The following is a 21,065-nucleotide window of genomic DNA, read 5'->3' on the forward strand; positions in this document are numbered from 1 at the left end:
CGATGAAGTTCTGGCTGAGAAGTGTCTCCCCGCTTCCCATGAACTCCAGTGGCCCCCGTGAGCCCCCCGTTAGGGTTATCTGGTAAAATTGAAAACATGCACATGTCCGCCAGTCTGCTGCTGCACACTCTGACCACACAGGGGGCAGAGCCTTGTTCTCAAAACGACGGCTGGCATTTCAGAGAGAGCCACAAGCCCATGCTGACGGTTCACATGGAAGTGTCCTCTGGAGCAGAACACAGAAGCCCTAGGGCAGGTGTCCTCAAACTACGGCCCGCAGGCCACCTGCGGCACGCCGAGGACATTTATCCGACCCACCAGATGTTTCTGCCCTGTTTGTTTTTTTACTTCAAAATAAGATATGTGCAGTGTGCATAGGAATTTGTTCATAGTTTTTTTTTAAACTATAGTCCGGCCCTCCAACGGTCTGAGGGACAGTGAACTGGCCCCGTTTAAAAAGTTTGAGGACCCCTGCTCTAGAGTGAGCCTGGACTCTAACCGTGTCCCTCCATGCAGAGGGCAAAACGCAGGCGCTGGCTGCAGCGGACATTCAGGATAGGATCCCAGCTAACGTTCAGATTTCAGGGTCTGCTCCAGGCATGACTAGGGTGAGCAAGCATTTTCTTTCCTTTCTTGTTCTTTGTGTTTTGAGGCCCCAGGGTGGGGGGAGATGAGGTTGGAAGCCAAGTGGCTGACGTGAAAATAGCCTTGGCATGATTTTTGAGAAGTCATCCCTATGACTTCCACAAGTGACACTCACGGTCAGCTTTGGGAGAGAGAGCATGTCAGCAGTCCCGTTGGCCCATTCTTTAAAGCATGGCCAAGCCCTGGGGGGCTGTAAAAGTGAGGTGCTAGTACCTCCGATGCTGCAGAGGGCCAGAGTCGTTTTAAAAGGAACAGGAAAGGAGCAACGGCCCGTGCTACACCCCATTCTCTGCTAAGCATCTACCGTTGCCAAAGGGGCTGAAGAATCTGCATTCAGGAAAGGCCTCCCTCTGTCCACAGGCCTCCCCGCTTGTTCTCGCCCCCCCCCCCAATCTAGTCGGTTAGGGAAGCAAGGCTGAAATGACTGGCACCCTGCTCCCGTGAAGACCCACACCATGGAATCACCACGGAGCCCTTAACTCCGTCACCCAGGGAGCGGCCATGAGCTGGAGAAGATTCAAAGGCAACCGGTGGGTTTTATTTTACCCACGGCTGGTGCCAATGGTGAATGCTGCGAACTAAGAGATTGGGGGTTCGGGTCTACCTGAACCCGAACCTGAACTACCCGAGGTACTTCAGCAGAAGTGGCTGGACATAGACTCCCTGACTCTGTGACCCTGAAATCCCCTATTGAGCACGGTTCTTCTCTGACACCCAAGGGGGCGGGGGGCAGGGGAGGGGGGGCTTGCCATGGCTCAGAGGACAACAGGTGTTCAGGAGGGAAAGGCAAACCTCTCTGTCCACCTGGCAGCACGACGGGCAGTCAGAGAACAGGGGAATGGAGGAAAACAGCTTTCCCCTGCAGGGCGCCCCCAAGAGAGATGCCTTCCACCCATTCGAGTGCCTTGAACGGGAGGGTGAAGGGAACGTCGTCATTGAGTACGCTTTCTTCTTTTCAGAAGAAAAGTATCATTTCAACCGCGGCCCAGCCCTCTCGCTGGAAAGTGCCATTTAACCTAATTTACCACACATGCTGGCACTGTGGAGTCGCTTTCCAAGAATCAACACGCATTTTTCAGTGGTTGTACACAGGGTCGCTGTCAGTCGGAGCCCACGCGATGGCTCTTAACAACCACTTCCCACAGACACCTGAGATGAGCAGTTCGACAGACAGCAACGTCAAAGCCCGCTGCTTCAAGGTTTCTGTTTGTGCTAGAGAGGGCTAGCCTAAGACGGACGCTGTCTTTTATTGAAAGATCCCTGTGTGAATTGTCCACTCCTGCAAGAGCACCACTCCAGGAACATGACAGCAGACTCCCGGGGCGTGGACCTCACGCTCTGGGAGCTCGAGAGAGAGGGCCCAGGTGTGCTAGCCCAGAGCATGCTAAAACTAAAACCACCAAGCGCAGGAAGTGGTGAAGCTGTGCAGTTGGTTGCCATGGATTACTAAGTCAGCGCAAGGGGGCCCGGGCTGGCCTTGCTCCCTGGGCTCTCCATATCCCCGTCCAAACCAAACTCACTGCCAGCCACTTGGGACCCACTCCTAGCGACCCTAGAGGGCAGGGTCCACCGGCCCCTGTGAGTTTCTGAGACTGCAACTCTCTATAAAACGCAGTAGTAAACCTTGTTTTTCTCTCCAGGTGCAGATGGCGGATTCAAACCGCTGACCGTGCGTCGGACAGCACAACACATAATTGCTGCACCACCAGGGCCCGCCCTCCCTGTCGGGGAGCGTACATTTGGCAGGAGGCGTTGATAGAACAGGAAGGCGGGTGGGGCTGGGAGAGAGATGCGTCAGACCAATCAACCGGAGCTGAAGCAGAGTCTTTGAGGTGCTGGGAGGATGCGAGACCGCTCACGATCAATTAGCAAGGAAGCATGGCTAAGCCCGTGCTTACCTTGCGTATTAGGTAACCCAGCACTGACCACACTACTGCCGTCAACGTCCACCTAAGCTCATGGCCACTCTTGTGCGACCTCCGTAATGGCCTCCGTAACCTTCATGGCCGTCATCTCTACGGAAGAGGATCTCCAGCCCTTTCTCCACAGCCCCACAGCGAGGTTCTCTGCAGCCCCACAGGCAGGTGTGTACCAACCACCCACCTTCTGGCCAGCCACCTGCTCACGAGTGCAAACATGTCCCACATTCAGGAACCTCCAAGGGCTGTAACTTCCCCGGGGACACTAAAGCCTGAAATGCTTGTCGCCGCACAAGCACACTCTGGGGGTGGGGGCCCGGACAGGTCTGGGGAGATGTAGGAAGGCACCACATCCGAGACACGGCACCATGCTGGCCACAGCCCTTTCCCTGCTGCTGTTTTCTGTGTCTTCTCCGCCCTGCTCCTCTGAGAAAGGAACTTGACTGTGACCCTAACCTGTACAGCCATCCCGCCTGGCTCAGAGAAAATGCCTGCACTTTTGTCATGCACAAAGAATTCTGTGTCTCATCGAATTGGGTGCAGTGGATTTTTATGCCATGACCGTGTTTATTTTACAGTGTTTCTGTAAATCCCCAGCTAGTCGCACAGTGCGGGAGGGAGATGCTTCATTCCTTAGTGATTTGCAAATGATGCTCTTTATATGCAACAGCACCTGTACCTTCTGAGGACTTCCTGCTATTTAAAAATTTCAATCCTGCCAAGGTATGTGTGATATACAAAACCCCACAAAGTGACCCGAAGAAAAGAAATTGAAGCATGTGTGCTTCCCCCTGTTACTGTCACTTCATCTGAGCTGTGTGTGTGTGTGTGTGTCTGTTCAAAAGGAATGGGTACATGAAGTGCAAGGATGTCACTTTGAGGACTAAGGGGCACCTGGCCCAAGCCATGGTGTTCTCCATGCGTTACATGCAGGTGAAAGCAGGGCATTGAATAAGAAAGAACGAAGAAGAGCCGATGCGCTTGAATGGAGCTGGAGAAGAATATTGAAAGTACCATGCCTGCTAAAAGGACCAAGCAGTCGGTACTGGAAGAAGTAAAGCCAGGGTTCTCCTTCGAGGCAAGCATGGGAAGACTTCACCTCACATACTTTGGACATGTTGTAAGGAGAGACCAGTCCCTGGAGAAGGACATCATGTTCGGGAAAGTGGAGGGGCAGCGAAAGAAGAAGGTCCAAGGCGAGATGGATTGACACAGTGGCCACATCAGGGGGCTTAGGCACAGGAATAATTGTGAGATGATGGCAGTGTCTGGTCTGTGGTTAAGAGGCTTGTTATCGGTCGGATGTGACTTGATGGCCCCAAGCCCCAATGAAAAGGCTCGCGATGGGCTGGATCTGACTGCGGTGACTCACACCAACAATAAAGCAGGTGTCCTTAAATCCTGCAGTCTTGTTACTGGAGCAGTCAATACCACCGGTGCGTGGCTTTGAAACCAACAGCAAAACGAATGGCACCCCAGAAAGTCCCATCACCAAAGCAAAGGTTCAAAGCACTCAGTAATATGTATGTGTGGAGCGGCCTGTGGTTATGCCTTGGGCTGCTGTCCGCAAGGTCAGCAGTATGAACCGGCAGGTGCTCTGCAGAGAAAGACCTGCCCCTGTGCAGACTTACTGCCTGGGAGACCCGAGAGAGCAGGAGTAATTCGACTGTCCCTAGAGGGCCACTGTGCGTAGGAATCCACTCAATGGCAGTTGAGTTGTGGGCGGACGGACGCACACACCCCCCTCTCACCATCACCTCTGTGACAGTGCTTCTCAATCTAGACTCAGTAAGCCTGGGACGGGGCCCAACAGACTACATTCCTTAGACGCTTCCAGGCCTGTGCATGCGCATCGAGCCAAAGCCACCATCGGTCTGGGTGGGACTCGCCCACCGGTGCCCAGGTCTGAGGTGGGTGGTGGCGCGGACGGGTGTGGTGGGCAGTGGGGTTCTTGAGGTACTTACCCTGGATCTGGCTCTGAGGCTGCGGGTTAAAGGCCGTGGAATGGTTCAAGGAGGCACGCGGGTTGGGCGTGGGGGCTGGGTGGTGCGGGCTGACCCGCATGGCTGTGCGCCTCAGCTGCTCCAGCTCACTGAGCCGCTCGGAGAAGGACAAGCTCCCCGGCTTGGTTTGATCATCTAGCTTCTGGCGATGTCCTATCAGGAGGGTGGGAAGAGATCAGAACGTGTACAGTGCATTTCCTAAAACCAGACGATGCTTGTCTTTCCCCTCCTGCTCTCTGCCCCTGCTATGGGTTTGCCAGAGACTCGGAGCTGTTGTCCACTAGGCCGACTGGACGCCTCTCATCACACTGGCCGCAGGTTCCTTTCCAGTCTGAGCCCGCCCAGTACCACCCCACCCCTCTGCGCCCAGCTCTACTGGGTGGGGGGGTGGGGGTGGGGACAGTGGACAGGAAGTGGGGTGTACTGCGTGTTGGCACTTGGCCACGTGCTGTGGCTCAGCTGTGGCCACCAGGACAGGGGGTTTCAAGCAACAGCTCCCGCTCCTTCACCCTCCCACCGAACCACAGGCGGGTTTCAAAGGCGACAGGGCGAGGGGTCCCTGGAGCTGAGAGATGGCCTCTTGCAGAGGAAACGGGGTGTGGCTGTGAACCTGCAGGTCTCTTCCTGTGAAACACAGGCTCCTCAGCCCCCAGCCTCTCCCTTTTCCTCAGGAGCTTTCTGGAGCATTCGTTGTCCCCAGAGACTGACTTGATGGGTGTACCCCGAAACAGGGTTGGCCGGAAGCTGTAGTGTCCTTGTCTACTATTCAGACTCTGGTGCTGGGGTGGATAATGAGTCAGGTTCCTAGCCACAATTTGGACTCACTGGTCCCTCTGCAGAAGGAACAGGCGGTCTGCCCCCTTAAAGATTTATAGACCCGGAAAACCCAAAGATTCAATTCTACTCTATCCTATAGGGTTGCTATGAGTCAGAATTGTTTTGTCGACTAGTCCCAGCAGGAGAGCCGTTGGCAGATTTGGTGATGTTCCCTGGGTGGTGGTTAGAAATCCAAGATGGCCCCTGTGGCAGTTACATAATCTCCTGTCAATTTAAGGAAGGGGTGGAGTCTAGCCTGTCAATCAGGTCTTAGCCACTGAGGCCTCAGTGTGGGCGTGGCCTTTTCCTGAGGATTCTGGGAACTCCTGTCTTCCTCCCTGGAGGCGGGACACACGCCCTCTCTGCTAAACATTCCTGCTGACAAGCCACATGGGGCTATGCTGATGGAGCCAGAGCCCCAGAGCTGGAAGAGCCACATGGAGACCCATGCCAGCACTGAGATGCTCTACTGCCACTGGATGCACAAGACCGTCCACCCATTGGCCTGTGGTCTTCCTGCATTCAGCATCATTGCATGTGTTGCGTGAGTCTAAAGAGGAATTTATGACCTAGTATGGGGCATATGGGCTAATATTGGATTTATGGACTTGATCTGAACTGGCCGGGATATTTTCTTAATATATACTTACTCTTGGATATAAAACTCTTTCTTACACGCACATGAGTGTCAGCAAATTTGCTTCTCTAGTTGACCCAGACTAACACAGCTCCCCTGTTAGTGTTTGTGAAGGCAGAAGGGGCCTCTCCTCACTCCTCCTCAAAGTCACTATCACCGGGCCAGGCCAAGGGGACGGGCCCTCTGTCCTCCCCTAATCTAACACCTACATGTCTTTGAACTAGAAAACTCAGCCTTGTTTAGCAACAAGGGGGCATGGAGGACGCCCTCTTCACCCTTGAGGCTCGAATGAAGACTCATTGACCAGTACACACGCGAACACACACACCACACACACACACACACACACACACCCCACCTCCTGATGTCAAGTGTCCCCAGAAGAAGAGTGGAGAAGCCTGCTCATTGCCATGTTCAAGTACTCTTTCACATGCCCGAACCGAATCTTAAGTTAGAAAGGATCCCCGATTCCACTAACCCACTCCCCAGATTTCCAAATCCTGGGGTACGAGCGGGAGTGGGGGCGGTACATTTAAACCCCGGCTTCCGATTGCTACAATTACAACATTAAATTTTATAACTTGCATTACGGCCCCAAATCTCCGAGCCTGGCTCTTTCTTCCTGCCGCCAGGCCCTTGGCACCGTCACTGTGGTCTCAAATTCCAGACCAGAAGAAGGGCCTACTATATTGCAGCGATTTTATCCTTAACAAGACCTGTTTGGCTCCCGGATGAGGAAAAATACTTCAGCATAATATTTGTATAGTTCAGATGCTGTGTTCCCTCGTCCATTCGTCACCAAGCAAATCTGGGACTCGGATTCAGCGCCTAGGCCCACGCCCCCGACTAGAAGGCAAACTCCCCGAGTCACGCAGGCCAGCCACACACGTGAGGCCTCTTAAGGGAGAGTATTTTAAGCAGCGGCCAGTGGCGGGGAGCCGCGGGGGCCAGGTCCTGAAGCAGCCGGTCATCCCTTCCCGTTAGCAGTATGATAAGGCCTCTGTCTAAAACTTCCTATCTCACCCTGTCAGGATGGCAGCCTGGTGTCTCTCCTCTTTGCGGACAGAGCCACAGTGGCCCAGTGACCAGACAGTGAAACCTGAAGTTTTCTGGCAGAAAACCAAATCATCCTCACCCCAAAGAAACCATTCACAGCACCACTAGCCAGCTCCTTCCATCTCTCCCCAGCACCTGGCACTGGGGGTGAGGGAGAGAAGCAGGTGGGTCTGGCTGCTGAGCGGCCTGCTCTTGGTTTCCTGGCTGACTTGCATCATTGAAAGGAGGGTGGTTGTGAATTGCGGGGTAGAACTGCACCGTGGGGTTTGCAGGACTGTGGCATTTGGCAGTAGATGAACATGTTTGCCTTTGGAGGGATCTCTGTCTGGGTTCACACAGCTAACCTTTTCACCAGTGAAGCACTTAATCCAGTGTTTTCCAAATGGGCAAGATCACCCCAGAGGGGACCCTCAAACTTATTGGGGGAAGAGGAGGGAGGGGAAAATCAGATACCTGTACTTGATCTTGAACTGTGGGCTATAGTAGCAGCCCAGCGGGGTTTAGTGGGTTACAAGTTGGGCTGCCAACCACAAGGTCAGCAGTTCAAAACCACCAGCCACTCAGTAGGGATGAGGCTTTCTACTCTGGTCAAGCGTTACAATCTTAGAAACCCACAGGGGAAATTCTACCCTGTCTGGTAGGGTCACGGTAGGTTGGCATCAATGCAATGGTAATGAGTTTGAGTTTGAAGGGCCAGGGGACACGGGGTGATTGTTAGTTTTTTTTTTTCCTGCAAAGGGGGCAATAGGCAAAAATAAATGTGGGAACCTATGCTTAACTGGTTGGAGGGCAAATGCTTCCAGAAAATTCCCTGGCCTCAGAGAGAATGCTGGTCAGTGAAATAAACAGTACAGAGGCTTCCCACAGGTTCGATACAAAGCAGCACCACATTCCTTGGGTGGCCCGTGGTGGTGCTGGAGAACACTATGTCAAGGACAGCAAGTGACCAGAGGGAATGAAGTGTCCGAGCTCACCCTGCTCACGTGGAGCTTAGAGTGGTGGCGTCTACGGCCAGCCTTCTGGAAACACTGTCTAATTGATTGTGCCTCAGCCACAGGCCTTGGGGACATGTGCCACTGAGAAACCCAATAAGAACAAGGCATTTCAGGTAAGCTGCTTCTGTGAACAGGCTCAAGGTGAGGTTATCTTCTGATCTGTCCTCCCTCGTTGTCCTCTGCTTAAGAAAACAGCCTAAACATGTGAGCAATTTCTGTACCAGCTGACACCTGCCAAAACTGCAGTCATTTACAGAGATCAACTGATGACCGTCTGCTCTTGCAGGAATGTTGGGGCATAACGCAGAGAAAACAATTCTTCACTCTAAGCTGTTTCCTAAGCCCCTGGAGTCACTGGGCCTGGAGGAGAGTTCATTCCGTACCCTCCCCAAGTGTGATCTGAAGGGGAGCAGTGTGAGTGCTTTTGCAGGGAGCTGCGAGCCCCCCCACCCCTTCCTGGCCACACCAGAGGGCTCTAACACTAAGGCGTGGGGGAAATCGACAGCATTATCATAGGAAAGGTGTGGTTCAGATGCATTTATTGGCTGGATCAAAAGAACATCTCATTCTTCTTCTCCATCCCGCTTACTATGCCAAATCGCAATATTCTGCAGGAAAATACCAAAGCTTCCCATAGGAACTTCCAGCTGGGGGAAATGAATGCAGATGTCTGTAGTTTCCTGTTATCCTCGTGCAATTAAAATGTCAATTTGCCTCTGAATTTTAAATCAGAGGAGCATGGGAAAATGTCCACTATAAAAATTCACTTTAGTATTGAGGGCGGTCTGTGGTATTCAGTGGGTAACAGGTTCAAACTCAGAGGATGCATCTCTGAACATATACTTTCAGGCAGTGTGGTTTTTGAGCGTGCTTAGAAGCCAACCACCCACTGCTTCTCCGAGGGAGAACGATGGGGCTTTCGCCCTCCTGTAAGCAGTGTACAGACTTGGACACTCAGAAGGGGAGTTCGACTGTGGCCTATAGGGTCGCTGCGAGTCAGCACCGGCTTGATGACAGTGAGCGAGGAGCTGATGTTGGATGTTGGTATAAAGAGACAAATGAGCCACCCAGTATATTTTGCCTCTGTCGTGGGGTGGGAATAGAACTGTGGGTCTTCAATGGCTGGTTTTTCCAATCACAGGGCCCTTCTTTCGAGGTTCCCTTGGCTTGAGCTTGATTCGCCAATCTTTCAGTTAAGAACTCTAACGCTCTTATCTACTTGGTCTACCCAGGCCTTCAACTGGGTCTGGTGGTGCTTGATACTGGGACTGCTTTGAGATTTCATACCGGGATGTCTTACTGAATCTTAAGCAGAATGTCCTGCATGTGTTTTTTTAATGACCATGATCACCGTTGAGGAAAACATACTCAATTGGAATATTACTTATGCAATCATTAAAAAGAAGGAAAAAACTGTTTTCCCTTTCCCTCTACATGCCACATTTCCTTATTTCCAAGACAAACCCCACGTTCTCTCTCTGTGATGGCTGCAACTTAAGGTATTATTCACCTGAGAGTTTGCAATGCCAATGGCTTCCCGTTTTAGGTTGTGAATACAAGATGGAGACAAAGCGACAAGAGTGGTCACTTTCAGGAAGCCCTGGTGATCTCTGGCGGTAAGTGGCTGAGAAGCCAGCAAAGGCTCTTCTAGCTAAGAAAATAGATTGGAATACGCTGCCATGCTCTTCCCTGAAAGTTTTCACTGGAGAAGAATCTCCCACTCAGCAACATATTCATCCACATTACTGACAGGAGTTCACTAGGTTTTCTTGGTAGGCTCTCAGCAGGAAAATTAACTAGGCATGCGTGTACTCCAAGGATCACCAAGATGAGCCATGGAGACCGGTGTATGTGCGACACAAACCTGTGCGTATTAAATACAAATAGAAGCGTGTTCCCATGGAGGCCATTCTGACCGGTGGCAGCCCCATGCGTGACTAAGCAGGATGCGGCCATTGCCTGTGACGGCGGCCATTGCCTGTGACAGCGGTCATTGCCTGTGGCGGTGGCTGTTGCCTGTGGCGGCTGCCATCTTGATGGAGCAGATCACCAGGCCTTTCTTCTGCAGAACTGCCAGGAAAGTTCAAACTGACAGGCTTTCTGCTTAGCAGACAAGAACAAACTATTTCTGCCTCCCCACCCCAGGGACCTTTTATACAGTAAAAACCTGCAAAGGCTGGAACTTGTGTATGACAAGAAGCTGTCCAGAAAGGAAAACTCGTGGTTCACACTACCATGAGCGGCGGAAAAGTGTAAGACCCACCAAAGGTGGAAGACTTATGAGGCCTAGACAAATAAGGCAGTTCTGTTGAGTTTGGGCTCTCCTAAGGCATGTGTCTATAACCCCAAACCCACTGTCATTGACTTGGTTCTGACTCGTGACAATTCTGTGGGGAGACATCAGCTCCTCTTTCAGGTCTACAATCCTGCTAACCCAAGCTCCGGGGTTAGGAGGGTTTTGACACAATGGCACAGCTAGTGAGTACGAGCTTTCTTTGAAGCAATTTAGTGGGTGCTGAAGTACCTTCCTGACTGTGAACCTGGAGCCAGGAAGGACTAGTGGTCATGCAGTAGGCTGCTGACTGCAAGGTCAGCGGTTATGAACCACAGCTGCTCTGAGATGAAAGACGAGATGGGTCTCTCGACTCCTGTGTGAGCGACAGTCTGGGGACAGTTCTGTCCTATAGGGTGACTGTGAGTCGCAATGAGTTCAAAGGCAGTCAGCTGTTGAGAACTGTAAACTCACCCGTCCGCTTGCTGCTGATACTTCGGGGCAACATTGCCCCAAATGCTATGTTGTTTAAGTACTGTAAATGTTTCTTAAGTATATAAATCAGACATGCCCACTATGACTGAGTCAATTCTAACTCAGATGGTTTCTGAGACATGAAATCTTTATGGAAACAGCCTCACCTTTCTAAATCCAATGTTACATATTTAAAATATTAAATATATTGTACAATGTAGTAAATATGCAGGGGCTTACAAAAAAAAAAGCTCATGAGAAAATCCCATGATTGTTCAATTCCCCCTTTTCCATGCCCTTTTCCACGCTCCCTCATATGTACAGATGGCATAATGTGCATGTAGTAAAGTGTATACTGTAGTACAGCTATATCGTGGTATATATTGTTGCCATTACAAACCATATTATAATATTCATGTTTATATTCTGCTCGAGGTTTGATAAGCACAGGTAGCCTAGTCCCCCTGCCCCCCACTCCCAGCCAATGTCTTCCTATATTATTAAGCTCAGAGAAGCACACGAGGCCATGTACTTCAGAACCTGCAAAGCTAGACTTGGTTTTGAACCCAGGTCTGAGATATGAAGCGTCCTTGGGTAGTGCAAACACTTAAGTGCTCAGCCAAAAACTGAATGGTTGGACGTTTGAGTCTACTGAGGTGCCTTGGAAGAGAGGGCTGGCAATCTACATCTCAGTAGATCCTGTGGTGCATGGTTCTACTCTCTGACACATGGGGTTGCCAGGAATTGGAACAGACTCATCGCCTGATTATTTCTTGACTTTTTTTTTTTGTTTCCTTTTCTGGCTGGGGCATAGAACTGAGAGAGGCATACCGTTTACACACACACACACACACACACACACACACACACACACACACACACCCTCTAAAACAAGTCCACTCCCTCAAGCTCCTACCTCCCACTACATACTTCTCACTCCCTCACTCACTGCCACTGAGTTAATGCCAACTGACAGTGACCCTCTAGGACAGGGTAGAACTGGCCCTGTGGGTTTCTTAGACTAACTCTTTACTTTAACTCTTTACAGGAGTAGAAAGCCTAGAAAGCACTGACTCTCTCCTGAGAGTGGCTGTTGGTTTAAAACTGCTGACCCTGTGGTTAGCAGCCCAATGTCTACCCACTACGCCACTGGCACCATGCTAGAACAGAGACTTCAGGGACCTAGAAGTGCACCTTTCTTTGAGTCTGAAGTCAATACTAAGGAGAGGCACACAACCATATACATGCAGTGTTGGGTCATGGGATGCTAGCTGACGCTTGTTGTTCGAGGTAGCTAGATTCCCAGAGTCCCTTTCAGCACCAACTGAGTGAATACTGCACCAGCCTTGGAGGCGGGTGTGGAGGGGTTACGAGTTGGGCTGCAATCCGATCCTGTCAACAATTTGAATCCACTAGCCGATCCATGGGGAAAATCCTGGGCTTTCTACTCCCATAAAGAGTGACAGTCTCACAAATGCGCTTTACACAATTGATGTGTGTACAGATTGTGATAAGAGTTGTATGAGCCCCTAATAAAATGATTTAAAAACAACAACAGCAACAAGAGTGACAGTCTCAGACACCCACAGGGCGTCACTATGAGTCAGCACTGACTGGATGGCAGCGAGTTTGCCACCAGATCGGGTGGCCCTCAGCTGGGCGAGTGAGTCTAGGGCAGCTCAAAGTGTGTGCCCCTCGGAGCCCGTGAACTGTATAGAAATGCCCACAAAGCCCTTCACAGCTCGATTGGAGGTTACAGTTAAATTTGAGCAACTGGGCCCCAGGAATGGGGACTCACCTTACACCGTCCACCCCTTACAGTCCCACGCCCAGTTTCAGGTGGTTCCGAAAAGAGGGTGGCCTGAGACTTACTTAAATCTGCTGAGGCATGCACGCTGGAGGTCACCAGGAGCTACTGATGACCTCTGTGGAGAGCCTAAGAATGGACATTTCCTATAAGGCCCAGGTGAGGCTGCCGACCCTGGTTCAGGGAGCTCCGCGGAGCGTGTTTGTGGAGACTCCCTGTCCCTGCTAACCCAGCTGCCATGTGTGCATGGTCAGGTCTGACTCCTGGCCCCTCACGTGGGCCAGAGTAGAACTGCTCCCCAGGCTTTCCACTAGCTGACATGGGGAAGGAGGTTGCCTGGCCTTTCCTCAGAGGTGCCTCTGGATAGACTTGAACCCCCGACCTTTCAGTTGGCAGCTGAGTGGTCATTTGCCCCTCAAAGGGACTGCCCCCTTCTTCTCCTACGTGTCCCCGGGTTTTGAAACGAAGCCCCAAATTTACCAGAACCATGTTTAGACTAAAGTCTCTGTGGCTCTGGTTCTGGTGGTAATTATGTGGTCATCTTTTTCTTCTTTAACAATCCTTAGGTGTATGCAGCCAGGTGGAAATGGGAAAACTGCCTCCTTGCAGAGAGGTGGGTGTGTGGCTGGCCTGTCTCGCTTACGGCCACCAGGGAGAGCCTATCAGAGTTACTGTCTTGATCCTCAGGCTGCTCGATAAGCCAGAGCTAGATTTCTGGACTTCTCCACTCTGAAGTGACCCTCAAGCAGGAAAGGGTTACTCAGAGCCCATGGACTCCATTCCAGCGAGGCCCAAGTTAAGACCTACAGGGTCCGGTCTTCCCCTGGAGAAACAACCTGGCCCCAGGGAAACAGGACTGTCTGTCTGAATGCCACGAGCTCTCAATTCTCAATCTGCTTTTCCACCAAACTGTCCTGTGGAGGAGTGCAGGTCTCTCGCTGCTCAGCCTCCTTATCTGGAAACCTGGAATTAAAGCACTAAGACGGACTATTCTGAGGGGCACTAAAAGCATTCAGAGCAATTACCTCTGCAGCAATTACCCACGAAACTGGTTTGCCTTGGACAGCTCGAAGCACGGCTTCCTTGAACAACTCCAGATGGCGTGAGGGCTTTTACAGTTTCCCTTTTGTCCTTCTTGTGGGGGGTCCCTGGCCTTCTTGCCCCCACGTCTGTCTGTGTCCCAGGTCCTAGGGGGCTGGTTTGCGTGTTGCTATGATGCTGGAGGACATGGCGCTGGTGTCAAAAACCAGCAGGCTCACCCGTGGCGAGCGGATTACGGGGGACTTCCAGCCGCAGAGTAGGAAGAAAGGCTTGGAGCCCTACTTCTGAAAAGTAGCCAGTGAAAATGCTGTGGAGTATCACAGAATACCCTTTGATGCCATTCTAGGAGCCCTTCCGCTCCCCGCCAAAACCCCCAAACTGCACAGCGGCCTCAATGGTGAGTTCAACCAGAACAAGGATGGGGCAGATGCAGCAGGACTGGGCCATGGGTCATTCTGTTGAACACGAGGTAGCCGTGAGTCCCCACCTGGCCTCCAGGGACCCATCCAAGCCTTCCTGTGCAATGTCTTCAGAGGCCCTGCCTTGCTCTTCACCACGGTGCCAGGCGTTCAGATCTGGGACTCCATCTTCCACCCGCACCCTAAGAACTACTCAACCTCTGCCTCCCTCTTGCTGTTCCCCAGGGGGCCTTGGGACAGTTAGTCATTAGTGACCTTGAGCATCCTTTTGCTTGGCTCCTCCCATCAAGACTTCACTGACCGTTTCTGGTTAACCCCCTCCTGACCACTCCTCCTCCTCCATTATCTACAGGCTGCCACCGGAGGGAGTGGACCCTGCACCTCATCTTAGAACCTGCACTGTAGTTGGTCAGGGCTGCAGGTGGGGAAGAAAGTCCCTTGACTGAACTTTCCTCCAGGGCCTTGTCTCTCTCTCCTTAGTGGTTAGAAGTAGCAAAGATGGGCATCCGAGTGCCCTGTGGCAGGAGGAACGCTCCTGGTGCAGACTCACCTCCTGCTTGTACAACTATCCGGTCCTTTCTCGTCTACACGCCCTGCATGGGGCTCTGTCCTCCGTGTTCACTCCTCTCTGTCTTCCTATCACTAGCTGTCATGGAGGATGGAGACTACATGCACAGCAGAAGGAATTGCTGCCGGTCCCGCATGCTGGTCTCCATCACTGGTATGCCCAACTCGGCGGTTGCTGCTATTGCCCGAATTCATCTCACCGGGGCCTGCCTTGCCCTCGTGGGCCCTCAACTTCACCGGACACGGTGCCCTCCTCTAAGCGACTGATTCCTCCTATGATGTACGCGAAGCAAGGGCATCAGCCAAGGCTCTGTTGGGATCTAGAAGGTCGTCATGGTTCATTTTGGGGAGCAGGCCACCAGGCCTTTATTCCTAGTCTGCCCAGTCATCTGAAAGTTCCGTTGGAACCTGTCCACCATGGTGGCCCTGCTAGCAGGCTAACGCTTACCCCACAGTGCCACCAGGACTCCTGGTCCAGCCTCACTGCAGCACACGAGCCAAAGTATGACAAACGGATGGGGGAGAAGGTCCTTCCCTCCTACTGGGAGGTAAATCACACCAAGCCAGCAGGGCATAGTGGTGACAGAAGACCAGTCTTTCCCAGGCACTGTACTGTTGCTGGTTTGGGCTGGGAAGAGTGTTTGTCCTTGGGCAACTGGTACCAGGTGAGGGAGCAAACACCAAGTACCCTTGAATGTGGGGCTTCCCTGTCCTAGGGTTTCCTAAGCCCTGGTCCTGCCCAGAGGCAGACAGCACATGGTCCGAGGCTCCGGCTGCCACTTCACTAAGACGGCTTTCTAAGCTGAACAATGCCTCCTTGAAATGAGAAGACAGGCAGCGGGAATGCCCCACCTGCCCTAGCCACACTGGCTAGCTGGCTAGACAGGTTTTTAAAATCATTTTATTGGGGGCTCGTACAACCCTTATCACAATCCATATATCCATCCATTGTGCCAAGCACATGTGTACACTTATGGCCCTCATCATTTTCAAAACATTTGCTTTCTACTTGAGACCTTGGTATCAGTTCCTCATTCCCCCCCTCCCCACTCCCCCTTCCCTCATGAAGCCTTGAACATTTATAAATTATTATTATTGTATCATGTCTTACACTGCCCAATGTCTCCCTTCACCCACTTTTCTGTTTTCTGTCCCCCAGGGAGGGAGATATATGAAATCCTTATGATCAGTTCCCCCTTTCTACCCCACCTTCCCTCCACCCTCCCAATATCGCCACTCCCACCACTGGTCCTGAAGGGATCATCTGTTCTGGATTCCCTGTGTTTCCAGTTCCTATCTGTACCAGTGTACATCCTCTGGTCTAGCCAGATTTGTAAGGTAGAATTGGGATCATGACAGTGGAGGGTAGGAAGCATTTAGGAACTAGAGGAAATTTGTATGCTTCATCGTTGCTACAATGAACCCTGACTGGCTCATTTCCTCCCCGTGACCCTTCCATAATGGGATGTCCAGTTGCCCACAGATGGGCTTTGGTTCCCCACTCCGCACTCCCCCTCATTCACAAGGATATGATTTTTTGTTCTTTGATGCCTGATACCTGATCCCATCGACACCTTGTGATCACATAGGCTGGTGTGCTTCTTCCATGTGAGCTTTGTTACTTCTCAGCTAGATGGCCGCTTGTTTATCTTCAAGTCTTTAAGACCCCAGACACTATATCTTTTGAGTTATACAGTTCTTATAGGCCAGCCCCAGGACTTTTGTATCCCTGTTTCCTCTGCCTGGAAAATTTTCCCTAGATACCTGTGGACCCAATCCCTCTGCCAAGTCTTTGCACACCTGTCATCTTCTCCCTCCCACTTGGCCACGCCGTAGCCCTTTGCCTTTGGCGTTGCTCACTTTGGTAAAGTATAGTCTGCCTCCTTAAAGATTACGTCCTTGGCAACCTTCTGGGGCAGCTGGACTCTGCCCTGGAGGGTCACTAAGAGTCAGAATCAATTCCCTGGCAACAGGCGTGGTTTGGGGATATTGGGCAAATCTGTTGCAAAAGACCGCTTTTAATCTTTGAAAAGCCCGAGCCGTCACTTTGCTGACCAAAGTGTGCCTGACCCATGCCATGGTCTTTGCCTTGGATTCGAATGGAAGCTGGGAGGTGACGACGGGGCGGGAGAAAAGTCGATGCGTTCAAGTCGCGGCGATGGCCGAGCATCACGCCGGCCAGAAGAGTGGAAAGACCGGTCTTAAAAGAAACACAACCAGATTGGTCCTGATCAGCAAAGACGGCGAGGCCCGCTCACGACCTTTGGACGCATCATCAGGGAAGACCAAGAACTAGAGTGGACGGCGAGAGGAGAGGAGGGAAGCCCTCCATGGGAGGGGTTGACGCCACAGGCATTGATGGGATAATGTGCTAACAGTCGTGCAATGACTCAGGACTGAGCAGCCGCGTAAGGTTGGCATGAGTTAGCTGTGAACTCCATGGCAACAAACAGCGATGACACTGATACCATCCCAGTCCGCACCCCCCGCCTCCCCACTCCACCAAGGCAGGGACTTTGTCTCTTGTGCGTATGGTGGTTTCGTCGGTGCCCACGAGAGCCTTCGGCACATAGTAGGCTCTCACTCAAGGCTGACTCGGTGCCTGAGGGACTGAAGGAACGAGTCAGACCCTTCCTGAAATGGTGCCACCCCACAGACTGCCAGCTGCCTGGAGAAAAATAAGAATTCTTGTGAGGCAAAGAAGTGTGAACTGAAGTTTTCAGCTGAAATTTTCGTTGAACAGAAGCTGAGTTGGAAAAGTTCTTGGTGAGAGAAAAGTAGGAGAGGCCTTCAAAAGGTTTGTGGGAACACAGAAGCCAAAGGCGAGGGAACTTTTTTCTCCACACACTTCCAGAAGCCCTCTTGTACCCTAACTGAACAGGTGGGGGCCCCTGGGGGTTCAGGAGAAGTTAAAATTAGTCTGCAAAGTGCATACTTTCTATTTTTTCTCTCTTTCTTCGGCATATTGCAAAAGAGAACGGCTGGATAAAAGTGGCGAGGGCCGGCGATTGCCACACAAAGTTGAGAGTGTTACTGACTGCCACACAGACAGAGTGGCCACAGTCTCTCAGTTACTAATTACTGCTAACTCCTGCTACACTACGGCTATGACTACACACAGCCTTACCATCGCTCTGGAGACACAGGCCCTCCCTCAATAGCTAAAGACAAGTATCGAAGGAGAGGTGCAGAGAGAACAGAATGTAGAAAGGAAAAACTAACCCGCTGCCCTGGAATCAAGTCTCCTCCAATTCCTAGTGACCGTGTGGCATAGAGGAGGGCTGCCCCATCGGATCCCAGGGCATTCTCTCTGGAATCAGCCTGCCTCCTCCTTCTCCGACAGAGCAGCTAGTGAGCTCCAACTCTGGATCTTTCAGTCATCAGAGCTTTAAGCACTGCATTGAGGGGGCTCTGCAAGGCATAACGAAACCAAAACAACAACAAAACACTCAAATTCACTGCCATCGGCCGATTCTCACACATAGTGACCCTGTAGGGCAGGGTAGAACTGGCCCCCTGAGTTTCGGAGACTGCGACTCTTTACAGAAGTAGAAAGCCTCATCTCACTCCTGAGGAGCGGCTAGTAGCTTAGAACTGCTGACCTTGCAGTTAGCAGCCCAAGGAGCAACCACTGAGCCACTAGGGCTCCTGGGACCAAAGCAAGATCAGTAAGGGGCCCCGCATCTGTCCTGCCCTGTTTTCCAGCAACATCCTCCTACGTCTCTCATCAGCCCCAAATCAAAAGCAAGCCCCAAACTGTGCTCCCCAGAGTCCGAGGCTCGCAGCCCTGGCAGTGGGGTGTTGAGCTCGCTGAGACCTGGGCCTCCTCTGAAGCAGAGCAGTTGAAGTCTGCAGTCCTGGGTGGTGATGGTTACCTCACCCTCCTGTCTGGTGACTAAGGAGATAATTGTAGCTTTGCTCGGAGACACGGAGACACCCGGCAACGTGTATTTCACTCTTGACCAGAGGTAGCCCTCTGTGGGGGCGGCGAGGGCACCCTGCTGAGACAGGGGGTTGAAAAGCCCATAAACTCAACATTCCACTGGCCTCCAGCAGTCTCGAAGTCCAGGGACCACGTCCGTGACCACAGGCCATCCCTTGGTGCGGTGGAGGCCCCAGCACCAGAAGACCTGTCGAGAGCATCATTAGATGGAGTCCATGAAATGATGCCCTCGTGCAGGCCGAGACGGGGCTGAGCCTGGACAACAGGGCCCTGTGGGAAGGGAGCTCCATCCATACACGGGGCGACCTCGCGCCTAGGCACGGCGTAGAGACCCACAGTGTACTATTGGTTACTGGGGCCAGGCAAAGCAAGCCCTGGCGGCAAACAGAAAGGTGGGTGGGTGTCTCCTCGGGAGAAAGAGGAGACAGTCTGATTCCACAAAGGTTAAACTCCAGGGGGCAGTTTCCCTCAGAGGGAATTGGAATGGACTGGATGGCGGAGCCTACCCTTGGGCAGAAGCTGGGTCATGCAAGGGGGCTGTGTGGGTGAGCAGTTTGGATGGTGGGGAGTTGAGAGGGGGGGAAGGAAATGCAGTCTGGTAAACTGCAGCTGTAGAGCTGGCTTTGAGCGTGGGTGCAGCAGAACTTGGCCGAGGGAGGCCAGGGGAGGCCTCGAGGAGACAAGAACCTGGCTGTCATGCCCCAAGGACATTGCTGCTTCATCCTGTAGCCCTGGGCATCCTGCCTCTCCACCGGGAAGCGCAGTGGAGCCCAACCCTGCTCAGTGCAACCCTACACCGGCCAGAAGAGAATTGTGCTCCCTACTCTATTCCACTGCGGAGATTGGCGAGGATCGCCAGGTCTTTCTTTGGAAGCGCCTCTGAATGGGTTCCACCTGACCTTTTTGTTTTTTCTGTGAGCAGCCCAGTGCCTAAACAGAAGGGTCCAAGGTCTCCTGTGGTCTGCAAGGCCTCCTGCCCACACCCAGGGAATGCTTGGACTTGGGTTCCAGCGGCCAGGACAGGTCATGAGAGAGACGCCAAGTCTGTGTGGGCAGGTGCAAAGTAAACGACGGGGGGCCCTTGTAAAGTTGGGTATTGCGCCAATGCATGAGAGATGGATGGATGGGTTTAGAAAGCCCCTTTCCCTGGGCCAGGATTATGCTGGGGTGCTCACTCGGCAGCAGGTGGTCGGATGGTCTCTGGTTCTCTGCCTGCCTACGGAGGGCTAAGGGAATTCCCTGCCTGTTCAAAAAGGCCCGCAGTCGGCCCAGGGCCCATTCCCAGCAGCCGCAGTAGAGGCCTGAGTCTGAGGCCGCGCACATGAAATGTGCGGCAGGCACCGGGACTCTGAGGAGGGGCCACCAAAGTCCCCTACTGCATGGCGGAGCAGGCCCTGGGGGCAGTGGGTGGCCACGTCGGCCCTGCACAGTGGCCGAGCCCTCACTGGGAAGGTCGCCAGTGACAAGTAAAACCAGTCACCCCGGAGCCACTTCCGGTTGGAGTGCTAGGGGAGAAGTGTGCGCCGGAGACTTTTCTGCTTAAAGGAACGCAAAAAGAGGCTTCTTCAGGGCTAGAGGGATTCTCGAATCGGGGTGGCACAAAGCACCCAGGCTCCCTCCATAGATATCTCCATGGCACATGGTTTCTGTCAAGGTGATTGCCAGGACTTTATTCTGGGGTGCCTCTGGGGGGATAGATGCCTGCCATCTTTCAGCTAGCCGCCGGGCACATGAGCCGTGGGCACTACTCAGTCTTCCGAGGACAAGGAGTTGTTATTTTTAAAGAGGCCATCATCCCTACCTCCTCCCTCGCATCCAGAGAAAAAGCCTTCCGGGTCATATCGCAGAGGTTGACGTTACGCAGGCACCAGGCTAACCCCGATCCAGGGCTATCACCAGGTGCTTGATACTGCCACCGGCTGGGAGGGGGTTTTGCCCATCCCTCCTACTCAGCCAGCTACCTGGATGGGCAAGTGGCTATTTGGCCTGTGATGCCCCAAGAGTCACAGCTTGGTGGGGAGAGGAGGACACTGGCCATGACTGGCTTGTATCAGGTGGCTTGGGGAGGGGAGGTTCTGTTTATTCCAAGACACAAGTGCTTCCTGTCCGCCCAGGTGACCGCATCTGAATTGGGGCCGGGCTGAAGGAAGAGAGCACTGTCCCAGGCTCCACTTCTTCCGCGGCAAGCCCTGGCTGGCCATCTCCTCTAGTTCACACCTCCTGCAGGTCTGAATGTCCCAGCTCCCGCCCTCTCCCCCGATTCACCTTGGCACGCAGCCCTGGGAAGGCTGGTTTGGTGGGACCAGCTTCGGCCGGCCCCGTGCTCGCAGCTATGAACGCAATAGGAGGGCTGCTTTTCCAGCAGCTGTTTTGAACGTTTCTCTCCTTTTAACTCTGCAAACAGTCCCTCTTCTGTATGAAGACTCTGGTGTGCAGACGCAAGGCATGAGCTCTACAAGCGAGACCTCAGA

General features: G+C 52.6%; 1 protein-coding gene across 4 annotated transcripts in view; it reads right to left on the reverse strand.

Annotated features, from left to right (window-relative positions):
• The window catches only part of RUNX1 (RUNX family transcription factor 1), a 302,664-nt gene that overhangs the window by 55,025 nt on the left and 226,574 nt on the right, over positions 1 to 21,065 (reverse strand). For all 4 annotated transcript variants that reach the window (XM_045284773.1, XM_004696946.2, XM_045284775.1 and 1 more), the window contains one exon: positions 4,529 to 4,720. In XM_045284773.1, the coding sequence (XP_045140708.1) occupies positions 4,529 to 4,720 (192 nt within the window). The remainder of the gene's footprint in view (positions 1 to 4,528; positions 4,721 to 21,065) is intronic.

Source organism: Echinops telfairi, unplaced genomic scaffold (assembly GCF_000313985.2).
Source record: "Echinops telfairi isolate 266 unplaced genomic scaffold, ASM31398v2 ScPeMD7_7469;HRSCAF=8507_0, whole genome shotgun sequence".
NCBI classification, from domain to species: Eukaryota; Metazoa; Chordata; class Mammalia; order Afrosoricida; family Tenrecidae; genus Echinops; species Echinops telfairi.